Source organism: Falco biarmicus, chromosome 8 (assembly GCF_023638135.1).
Source record: "Falco biarmicus isolate bFalBia1 chromosome 8, bFalBia1.pri, whole genome shotgun sequence".
NCBI classification, from domain to species: domain Eukaryota; kingdom Metazoa; phylum Chordata; class Aves; order Falconiformes; family Falconidae; genus Falco; species Falco biarmicus.
In genome coordinates, this window is record NC_079295.1 from 14,040,311 (window position 1) to 14,052,449 (window position 12,139).

Below are 12,139 nucleotides of genomic sequence, written 5' to 3' on the forward strand. Positions count from 1 at the left end.
GCCAGAGATTCCACGGCACAGCGAGGAGAGTACAGCCAGAAAACCAGCTCAGTGCATTCTTCCTTGCAGGAAGGCACAACGCCAGTTATTCCCCAGTGCCAGAACGACTTTACCGAGGAAATGGGTGTGAGTTAAAGACTCTTTGAGGCTTTGCTTCCTTCATTCCTGTGCCAAGTGTACCTCAACTGAAAGGGAACGCCAGTGAGTGCTAGTGACTGGCCTGTTGCGCTCCTCCTGTGGTCCCAACGCAGCTAGCAGGGTTGGGAAAAAGGTGCTAGTCTGGGGCAGTATTGCCTCCTGTTCCCAAGAGCTCTGGAGACAGCTGGTGGAAGGGAAAGTATCTTGCAGGGATATGGAGAGCACTGGGGGGTTGGTCTTTGGTGAATACTGAGAAATGAGGGGAGGTTTTTATTTGGAAGAATTACAAAACCAATCATGCCAGTGCTAGTGAAGTGCTGAGGTCTGAGGTGGTGGGAAAAGAGTGTAAGGTGTAAAACTCAGAATATTTTGATAGAACTTACATAGAAAATGCATTTTACCACTTTAATAAGTGCTCTTATTTCTAAAAAAATGCCACATTACTTTTTAAAAAATCTTTTTTCCATTGTCTGCAACATAAACACCGATCCAGAATACTGGTGCTAACTTGTTTCCATTTTTGCTTTCAATATTTTTCTTTCTTCTGTGAAAGCGCTTCCTGAGTCAACTTTCTTTGTTTACAATTTCTTATATTTCAATTACAGATCATTTTAATCAGCTTTTTAATTATGACTATAGCAGGCTATTTACAGCACTCCTGACTGTTATAAACAAGTCCCTGTGGGGGAAAAATAGGAAAAAAGATGTGATTAGCTTTAAATGAAAGTGAAAACCTGTCAAAAAGAAAGCACCTCTTAGCAAATACAGACCTGGACTGGAAAGGACTCTTTGGGCCAGGACTCAAATCTGAATTATCTGAAATTGAATTAGTTTTACCATTTGCTACAGAGGTTTTGAAGGAATTTATATTCTAAGTTTTTTTAATTCTTGGAGTTAGTCCATTGCATCATCGGGACAAAGTGTATCACAAATATGGTAAACTAAGATGCTTTTTGTAAGAGAGTTGTGAAGATTAAAACCAAGGCAGTATCGCTGTGCTGCATTAAAACCACAGAACAGTAATGCAATTTTATTGTGATTTTTCAAGTAATCTAAAATCTCTTGCTGTGAATTTTGTTTTTGTTGCAGATTCTGAAGTACCCATGGGGGTTATCTGCCCACAGAATATTGAAAGAGACCCTTGAACAAGGAAACTCCTACTGTAACCATCTGCCCAAAGTGTGCCAGAAGGAGTGCTTGAAGACAGCTCCTGGAGTCTATTGGGAATCACAAGATGGGAGTCTCTTGTGAGTAACTGAAACAAACTGGGCTATGGACATTATTCTGTGGAATATATGGCCACAGATCCTTCCGGGAAACCCAGCCAAATGCGCTTTTGAGCACTCTGTTAAATGCACGTATTTGGCTCATATTCAAGGTTAGCCAAGTAAAATGTGATTGAGTATTTGTGTTCCTAGCTCTCCACTGATGTTTAAGGTCTTACATCCAGTGGAATTTAGGGGACAAAGTCATTAGTGTTTGTGTAAGTCTACGAGTATGTGGTATGAAAGGTAAGAATACTCTGATTTTAAACCTTTCAGTAACACACAGGCACAAAATAGCTAATTCCGCTTTTTTTTTTTTCTTTACTTTAAATCCAATATACTCAGCACTGGTTTTATCAGTTTATCAAATCTAAAATAACAAAACTCTTTGATGGGTATTTCTGATCAATGCAATACACTTTTTGTAACATCAAAAGACTGTTGTTCCCTACTGATCAATAATTTGTTTTCTTATATATTTATATGTGAAGCTATGGCATGTACAGTGGACACTCACAACGTGGAGCAACAATCTGTGACTGCCTTTCAGAAGGAACAGACCTGATGATCATGGACTTTATTGCACTGTGTCAAAGCCACCACCAGCTTAACAGCGATCCCTATCCAATGCACAGAGGACCTTCAGAAGCACTTTCTCTGCTACAGGCCCCAGTTGTCAGGTTTCATTTGCAAATATCAAGGTAAGAAACTAAACAAATACATACTTGTATGCAAGCTTATTTTCTACTGTTATGATCTGTGCTGTTCTTAAGTATATATTTGCTGTAGAACTTCAGGATTCATTCCTAAATTCTGCCTCAAACTGGTCATAGGCCCACCGGCAACTTCGAACCATTTTTCTCTGCATAAAAGACTATGCTCTTCTAGGTCAGAGAGAAGGGACCGTTGTTACCTTCCACTAAGAAGCAGGCAGTTTGCACTCCTGGTCAACTCTAGCTCCTGCAGAGTGAAAAACTCCGTGTAGATTACCTGCATCCCACGTGACTGTATTTGCCATTAGAACTTGCTTTAAGCAGACAGCACCAGGGAACCCAGCATCCCTTGTTCACCTCTTTTTTTCTTTTGTGGCATTTTTTGGTTTGTCACTGGTTATGCGACCTGAATTTCCAGAAAAGCTTGATTGTCTTAGATCAGGAATTAACAATGATGTGTAAGCACTTTTTCAGACAACCTGGTTTACAGGCTTTGACTTTTCTTGTACTTACAGTCTATTAAATTCACATAAAGCAATGTATGAAGCTTTATGCGAGTTAGCACTGATTAGAAGATTTTTTCCTTTGTAACAGTTTTTATTTAGTAAGTGGTGAGTTTTGTTGAGAGGAAGAAAACTTTGAAATAATCATTAGGAGTTGTAGTTGCAAAATGGTGTAAGTTTTTTAATTTTAGGTAGTGATAAAGCTGAGTTTAATTTCTAAAATAATCCTGTATGTCTTTTGTCTCAAATGAAGCACAAACTCCATGTGGATGAGTATAAATTCTTCATTTAGGCAGTGTGTTTTAAAAGTTATTAAAAATATACAGCTGCAGAGTGATAGATAATAATTCTAATTATAAACAGGGGGCTGTCAGCTCTGAACTTCTAGTCAGGCTCTTGTTACAGTTTAAAGACAGGCTCCTGAAAAAGAGAACGGTTGCACTGTGTAAGGATGGAGTGACAGGGGAAAATCTTTTGCTTTGTTCATTGATTATTATTTATAGAAGTAGCATATGTAAAAAATAGACCTTACTCAGGCTTTTCTGTGAGATTTGGAAAAGGTTAACTGTTTTTTTTCTAAGGTTTTTGTGTCCAGACCTGGGTGTGCTTGTGAGTTAAGTGTATTTTGTGTGTTATTGCTATTTTAACATAAGTGAGAATTATCCTGCTGCTCCTAAAGGATTATTATCCTGCTGTTCCCGAGCTCTCTATTCATTGCATCTGGGCTGGTGTAATAGCTGGCATTGCAGCTCTGCATAACCCTCATAGCAGCCACATGCCTGTGGACTGTGGAATGCGTGTGTCGGCACATCCACCTGCTTGCCCCGTCCCCCACTCGCCTATTCTCATTTCAAGTATGGGTATGAACACAAATTGTTGCACCAAACAAAATGTGACATGATGCAGAGTTTTGCACTTACTTTCAGCTTGTCCTTCCTCAAAAAGTTAGCAATGACTCTCCGTGAACAAAGAGCCCACACTGTAGTCAACACTAGCTACAAAAAAGCTTACTCTTGTTTGCTGGGGGTTTAATTTTAATTGTTACTTTAATTCTGTTAATTTATCTTCAGTGTGCAATAGTTAATAATGGGACTTGTTTGCTTTGGTGCACAAATATTTGGCCCAGTAGTTCAAAGTGAATTTTTATTAGAATCAGTTAACTATAAAAAGCTAAAACTTCAGTGGTGACTGCCAGACAAGACCCTGCAGGAATACTAGTAGAGCACTTGGAGTATTTTCAAAGGATGTAATCTTCATATCTTGCAGAGAGTGGAATGGTATTCTGTGGCAATGGGTGAGATGAAATCGGTTAGGGGTTTTGGTTTGGTTTTTTTCCCTTTATTTTCTAGTGTATTTGTTGGTGTTACTAATTATTACAAGGCTACTTTTGTTGAAAGAATATTTCCTCTTTTAAAATTATGTATAAATTGTAAGAATTACTGTTTACTCATCTATAGAGGTTAAGGTGCTATGTTTTGTTTTTCTTTCAGGAACAAAATACAGTGTTTACATCCTTTTAGGCACGTATACTCCAATTGCAAATGCTAGTGTAGGTATCATTTATGTTACTTTTCTGCTGCTGGGCATAAGAACAAAATGTTATTGGCGGATTGGCTTTACTTCTTTTTCTCTGTAGTTACTTATATAAAGGTATAAAATAATTGTTAAATTTAACAGTTTGAACTCTGGATATGCAGCTACAGACAGTCTGTACCACCGATAAGCAGTAAGTGTTATTAGTAGATATTGGTAGAAAATAGTAAGCCATACGCTTAGCTGGAATACTAGACATAGATTAGTATTAGTAAAGTCTGTAACAATTGCCGTTGACTGACATTCAGGACAAGGAACTAGAGATTAACAAAATTGCAGGCTCCTGCTCAAAAGTCAGGAATGGGAGCTGGGAGATTGTGCATTTTTGATTGGACATTAGCATACTTTAAATATGCGTGTCATACACACAGTAGTATTAGGACCCAGTATTAAGATCCCTGTGTGTTCAAATCCTGCTTTACTTAATTAGGCAGTCTTATTTTCGTTTTTTCTTGAGTACATGTCTTTAGCTCAGGTTGCTTATATACATTAGCTGAAATGAGATGTCAGAGTGAAATTGTTTTAAAGGCCTGGGACAATGATTTCTTCCTGTTCCTCCTCCACCCTCAACCACTACTACACATCCTTTGCTGACATCCAGCCTCAAAAGGATTCTGTCTTACTTGAAGTAAACAAACAGATGATTTCAATATCTTTTTTAAAGGTTTTAAAAAATACTGTTCTTTAGCTTGCCAAGAAATAAACAGAGGTAAGCTAAGCAATTGAGTCCAATACAGCCTTCCCTAATTCAATTTCCACATTATTTTGAGTGTTTGTTGGTTTTTTTTAGTCAGTCACCAATCTGTTGTTTGTACATATCTTCCCTTCTAAACTGTGAATGAACCCTCTGCTGTCTTCTAGAGTGGTTACAGCTCTGTGTGCAAAGATATTCTCCTTTCTATTATTTTCTTTGTCTCCTAAAAGTACCACCCCATATATCCCTTAAGCTCTGTAATCTTATTGTTTTTTTTAAAAAGGGTAATAACCCATTTATTTATTCTTCTGTTTGAGTACTTATTCACTCTCATACTTTCATTTTCCCCAGAATGTAAATACAGGAAAAAAATAGCTTCTTGCTTTTTATCCTTTCCCCGCCCAGAGCTGCCAAATAGCTGAGGTCCTCCATCATTCCATGTCCTAAACACAACTACTTTAATCCATCTGTTGGACACAGGCTACGTCCCAACATTATCACTGGCTAAACCACTTAAACTCTCTTTCAGTTTTTTCGCATGGACAATGAGGTATGAATTCTTACTACTACTTACTAAAGCATTTGAAAAACTTTAGATTTCAAAAAAAGAACATAAAGTGCAGTGTACTTACCAGCACATATTTGCTCTTTTGGTTTATAATATACATCGAAGTGATTTATGCAACTTAGAAGTATATAAAAATAATTGAACTGGTCAGTCATAGCTTATTCTAGTTAAAACTATTGTATCATAGATCAACAGACCTGAAATTTAATTATAAATTAAGGTAAGATTTCTAGCTGCATTTCTATCTGCTCTGAGTTATATTACTTCCCATTTGGAAATAAGGCTGCAGGGCTGTAGCAACTCTTACTATATCAAGGCCTTGAATAGCAATCCAAGTGTTAGTTCCGCGGATTTTTGCACTCTTAGCTTTCAATCTTTTATCACCAGGAACCTGTAAACAATCATAATCTGTGCTCATTTGTGAACCAAATGTCCGAAATGAGGAAATTCAGGCCAAGTGCAGCATGGGACTGCTTTTCTTGGCTATAAGCTGGCTAACAGCAAAGAGCTATGTTTGCTTACCTAAGACTTTTAACAATTCTAGATGGCGATATTCTGTATGCCTTTTAATAAAAGTCTGCTGAAGGAGAGGAGTTTGCTGGCAGTTCCTGAGCTCTGATCCATACCTTCAGTTCACCCAGACATGGAAGTCTAGGAGCAGCAGTCTGCGATGAAAAACAACACAGACAGGTTATAAGTTATTCTAAAGTATTTTTGCCACATTTTTTAGCAGCTGTGGTAGAAACTCATTCAAATGAGTTAAAAAAAATTGACATGTTATGTTTCACTCTAGAAGCAGGTAAGCCGTCCAGCTCTAAATTTGGTGGGATTTGCTCAAAGGCGTACAAAAAAAGAGCACCTTCTGAGTTTTGGATGGCTGAGCAAGTTGAACAGAATTTCTGCAGATTGCACTTGAAAACCGATGCCTGTATCTCCCCTGTCATCACTGTAGGTAGAAGCACACTTAACCCAGCTAGCTTACGGAACTTAAACCTGCAACAGTGTAGGAGACCTGAGCTGGCCCGCTGTAACTACGAGTAAAACACTTGCCCACTAGAACTGCTTCCTGCTTGTATTGCTGTGGCTGGTGCCCACACTGAAGTGCAAGGTGGGTGAGCGATAATCTAAGTTGTGGATTAAGTGCCCCTGTACTTTGGCACTTCCCTTACCTATATTAGAGTGGTTTGATCATCAGGTGATGCCTTCAAAAGTTTAACAACTACATGCTGGTCAGCACCTCTCTAAAGTCAGATAGAACAGACTCAATTTTACAGGTCTAAAACATACCTGTCATTCATAGCTTTTGTGCAGATACCACCACTTCTAACAAGGGCGCTGGGGGGAAATCTCACTCATTTTTTCTATTGCTTTGCTTTGTAGGTTCTGCACAGGTAAGTAAGTGTCTTTGGTTGAGATTTGGTTGAACACCATGTTGAGAGGAACTCCACCTAGCCTGATGAAATGAAGAAGATAGAAACATTTACCTCAGCCTCTACTCTTCTGCCAGCTCATGGTGGAACAGAAAATCTGCCGCCTTAACCTAAGGAAGTTTTAATGACTTTTTATTAAACGACAGATTCAGGAGACAATAAGTAGGAATATGAAGCTTTTGAGTAAAAAAATTTAAGCACAGCCATCTTATATTGTCATCTATGCAAGCTTCCTCCAGAAATGCAACACTTTACTATACACTGCATTAAAACTGTAAGTATTAAATAAACAAACACTTAAACACTGAGTAATTGTTAAGAACTGTATGTAATGACTTTCTCCCTGGGTTAGCATTTAATTAACACACAGCTAAGCCATCTCTGGAAGCCTAGTCTAGATGAGCTTTGTTATTTCCATATTACAGCACAAGAGTTCTGAATAAATGTAGTAATATTTTATTGATCTCAAACATAAACATAATACTTCTTTCAGCAATTAAAATGTGTAATGATCCATATGAACAAAGTGAAAATAAAGCACAACCAAAAAATAACTTCACATTTTTTCCATTTCATTCTTAGTGTAAGCAATAAATACAATGCTATAGCTTCTATTTATCTTATTTACATAGTACAATACTTAAACGTTGCCTGGTTTCCAGCCCAAATGTTTCATGACATGAAAAGAAGTAAGTGTTGCAACATTTCTACAGCCAAATACTCTAGTAGATCACCACAATGAAAAAATATATTGCATAAATGCTAGTTAACATTAAACAAACAAATAAAAAACTGAGGGGACCCTGCAATGGAGCGTTTTATTAATTGAAGACAGTAGCATTAAAAATAGACATTCCCTCTCATAGAATACTAACATGCTGTTATTACAGATACCAAATACAAGACAAGCATTTCTGTAGCCCCTGTAGATTGATACAATAAATCTTCACTAAATAACAAAAAAATAAAGAAGAAATAATAACACGTAACTGTTTGCATGTTCAAAGAAATTTCACAGCCCCACTACCCCACCAAAACAGAGTTTACTTCCATCCCAGAGAATACAGATCAGGACTACAACATTCTGTAAGGTAGAAAATAAGCCATGAGAAATCAGCATAAGGACTTAATTTTAATTTATGGTGGCAGAAAAACATTTTAAGAAGCAGACCCTTCTCTTGGTTGTGTAGGAACTGAAAAAGGTGAGGTAGGAAGACAAAAGAGGGAATTTATATTTTCCAAGGCAAAACGAAATAGGCTAGTTAACCTCAGGGGGTGGGGGGGTGGAGATGTAGTTCTCCTGTGCCGTGTAACCCTCCACAGCCACAAGCATTTTCTTGCACATCCAGCTGGATGTGTGTTTCTTTTCCAAAGTGAAGACAGACATGTGCCTAGATGCATGCTGTAATAGTCCACCTAGAAGTAGAATGTTTTCTGTAGAGAAACGATTTTCCCTCCTAAATAACCATCACAAGTTCCTCTATCAGAGGAGGAGAAATTAGCAACTAGTACTTTGCATTAAATGATAAAAATTTCGAGGCTATTAAATTTGAACTGCCTAGCTGAGAAGGAAGCTTAATTCAAAATCTAATATTCTATCACACTCTAAACAGTCACGTATCTTTCAATTACAAAACCCCACTAGGTACCATTGAAAGAACTATCTGATACGTGCCATAAAGGACTTCAAAGCACTTTTTAAATGGACAGGTATCGGCCTGGGCTTTGATTCTCAGCTGGTACCCATTGATTCTCTAAATGGAACTCAAGACAAAATTGTAAGCAGTCGATAATCTGGTCCCCCAAGTGTAAAGCTGCTATACCAGAGCAGGGATTTTTCTGAACTGCTAATATTTTCAGAACATCACACAGATTTTAAGTAACACTACATAGATCAGCAAGCAGAGTTGTAAGTAACCTCTAATCATGTTGTAGCAGATACCGTTACTGTATTCTAACAATTTAAGAGATTGTGACATCTGATTGCCAGATATCACACTATTCCAAAGTACAGAATCCGACTGATTTCCAAATCATTCCCATCAACCAACCAGACAGCCTTGCAGAAGAACGGAAATCTTGATTTGTGCATCCTAGCTAAGTTTCCATCTCATGAAACTGAATCATTAATAAAACACTTTCTAAATTCAAACTCCAGACATAGGAACTGTAAAAAAAACTATGGAAAGGTGCAAATGGCGTGAACTTACCACATCCTCCTATTGTTTTTCTCCTAAACACAAAGCATTTAAAGTCTTATGAAGTCACAAACTAATAAACGCTGTGACAGCAAGTTAACTAGATGCTAATGAAGCTTATAGAAAGGCTACAGACAAAAATGTTTAAATATGAAAATCAAGTTGTTCATATACAAAATTAAGTATTTAAAACTGAAGTGGTCTCAGAAAGAACTTTTTTTTTTTGACTGGCTTACAAGCCCCAGATATACATTAGCATAGTAGCCTGTCAACTCCAGCATCTATTTTTCTTCTACTTCATTGTGGATTTTCCCCAGCTGAAGTAGACGACTTTGCAAAATAAACCAATAAAACATCTTTCTATTTTGTGATTTTCAGCAAGACTTTTCTAAACTCACCTCAGACTTGTCCTCATTCTTGAGCATTTTTGTCATTTGAATTAAGAAAAATACTATTTCTTTAAAGAATAAAGATTTACAAAACCAGATTGCTGTAAAGACATTTTCCCAAGACCTTCCAAGACAATGTCCTCATTTTCATATTCACCAGTAGAACCAAAGAAACAACTTATAAAATACTGTTCTAAGTAACTGAGAGAGACATTCAGAATCAAGCACTCCAAAAAAATATTTTAAAAGGTTCTAAGCATTATGGATTGAGAATAAGACAGACTTTATATTGGATTTTCCAAATAGTGATAATGACTAACATTAGCTTGCTTGATTAGTCTGAATCTCATACCCTAGCTTTAAAGGTGGTGTGTCATTTGCACTGTGTTCAGTCTTGCCTGCTTCCCTTGGACAAGAAAAAGCCACAAAATTAATCAAGACTCTGCCCCAAGAATGAAGGAATAAATTATCAAGCATATGGCCAGGGAAATACTTCAAAATAAAACAACATGACTACAAGAAAATAATGTACATGATCTTTTCCAGTGGGGTAAATTCCTTAAGCACACAGTGAAGTTCCATCAGCTTCAATTGCGTATTAGTGTCTGGAAGGGGTTACAGTTGTACAAGTTCCTGCTTTTCTTTCTGGCAGTAAGGTCTTATTGATCTCGTCTGTGTTAAAGCCAATAAGAAACTTTGAGGAGGAGGAGACACTCTTGCATATGCAAAAATAGTTTAAATAACATTGTTCAAAGCTTGTTGTAAAATATTACATTGCAGTAGAGAAGTAAGTAGAGTCTCAAGCTTGCACTGGTGTCTCTATGCTTGACTTAAAATAGTGGAAAAAACAAACTGGCCAAACCAAACCATCAATATCTTTAAATCTGTTACCTCAGACTTACCCGATGGGCTTTTCTGGCAGTTAAATGTTGGACACAAAATTAGCGGGGACAATGCATTGCTGTTATTGCACCTGCTTTAACAGTTTTCCTCTGTTTGGTTTTAGGTTGAATTAAGACAATACAGTATGGTATTTACAATCTAAGATTCTATAGGCAAATGAAGTGGCTTCAACACAACACAGTCTTATACAAGCTTCCAACAAAATAAGAAATCCTTCATTGATTCCCTTTGTACAAAAAATTGCCAACTTTGTCTACACAGTAGAAACTGAAAAGGCAAAGTTTGTATCCTTATATAAATGCACATACATATATAGCTATATATATGTACAGATGTCCATACTATATAGATACACAGAAACACAAACATATGTATATATGCATATATATACATACGTACGAAAAATGTGTTGTCTTAGTTTGCATCATTCAGGAAAATAACATATCCCAAGTTAGGTAAAATATTCTGGCCGTGAAGTCATTCCATCAGACTTGGAGTCCACAAGGGTAACCACCCTGGCATATGCTGAGCCTTTGGCAGTCAACCGTACAGCTTTTCAGTTTTTAAAACAACACTCTCCATGTCGTGGTAGCCCTTCCCATTTAAATGTTCGCTGGTGCAGTCGTGATTGTAGCTATAGCCTTGAACATCACTGATCGATGACACGGTGTAGGAAGCAGTGCGTGTAGCATCTGAGTGGCTGAAGCTGTGCTCAAATTGGATTTTGTATTGATTCCAGTGTCTTCTTAAAACAGCTTGGACCTATGACAGAAAACAAAAAAGAAATGCGTATAAAACACTTGGAAAGATGCCGTTGGACTTCATTCTTTGATGCGTGAGTTCCCATAACACGTGTCTAAGCAAATGGGGTAGTAAGGCTCAGTAAACCTGGAAAATGGGCATAGCAACATCTGATCTGTCACATGAGATGTTCCAAAAGATTTACAATTGAAGCAGGCACTATTCTTCAGCAAATTTGGTGTGAAACAATTACATTTTACAATCGTAGTGTACTAGTCGCTCAGGAAAAGTACAAATTGCAGTAGAAAGAGCAGCAACACAATTTTCTGCTTTCTCCCCTGCAGACTGAACCCCAGTATGGACAGATCAGATTTACAGGTGAAAAAGGTCATTTCTATTCACACTCATATTCAAAAGGCCACATCCTCAGCAGCTGTAAATTCTTATGGCCTCAACACTCCATAATTTACATTTGCTATGGTTCTGGCACAAGAAAGCTTTTCTTAATTTCTGACCATACCATATTCAAATTTATAGAAGAACATTTCCTGAAATCCGTATTTCTATCAGGGTGTAAAAAAAAAGCTGATGAAACAGCTGAAGGCCCCAGCTGGTTTACATGTCTCCACTGAAAGGATGTCATGTTTATCGTAGCCTTCCTCTCCTACAATATGGTTAAACACCTGTACGTATTTGATTGATGAAGTGTCACATTCATGAAATGCACACGGAGTTAGTCTTTCAGTGAAGGTGCCAAGTGGGGAATGCTAAGAACGGGAATAGCTTTTGTTGTTGCTTTTTCAAGAGATTTTTTTTCCTGTTTAAAAAAAAAAGTACCCACAGATCCTGAATATTTTATTTCTGCCAAACTTCGTACACAAAGTATTCCTGCCTTGATTAGGAAGGCACAGGCCTTCAGGAAATGCTGGTGGGACAACGACACTCACACACACTCAGCAGCGCACCCCAAGTCACAGGCCTCACTCACAAGGCATGACCTTCAT

The 12,139-nt window shown here is 37.6% G+C and overlaps 1 protein-coding gene across 5 annotated transcripts in view; it reads right to left on the reverse strand.

The window, feature by feature from the left end:
* Window positions 1-7,344: 7,344 nt before the first annotated feature.
* CALCRL (calcitonin receptor like receptor) overlaps window positions 7,345-12,139 on the reverse strand; it is a 68,422-nt gene continuing 63,627 nt past the window's right edge. For all 5 annotated transcript variants that reach the window (XM_056348060.1, XM_056348059.1, XM_056348058.1 and 2 more), the window contains exon 13: window positions 7,345-11,156. In XM_056348060.1, the coding sequence (XP_056204035.1) occupies window positions 10,935-11,156 (222 nt within the window). In that variant the 3' untranslated portion in view covers window positions 7,345-10,934. The remainder of the gene's footprint in view (window positions 11,157-12,139) is intronic.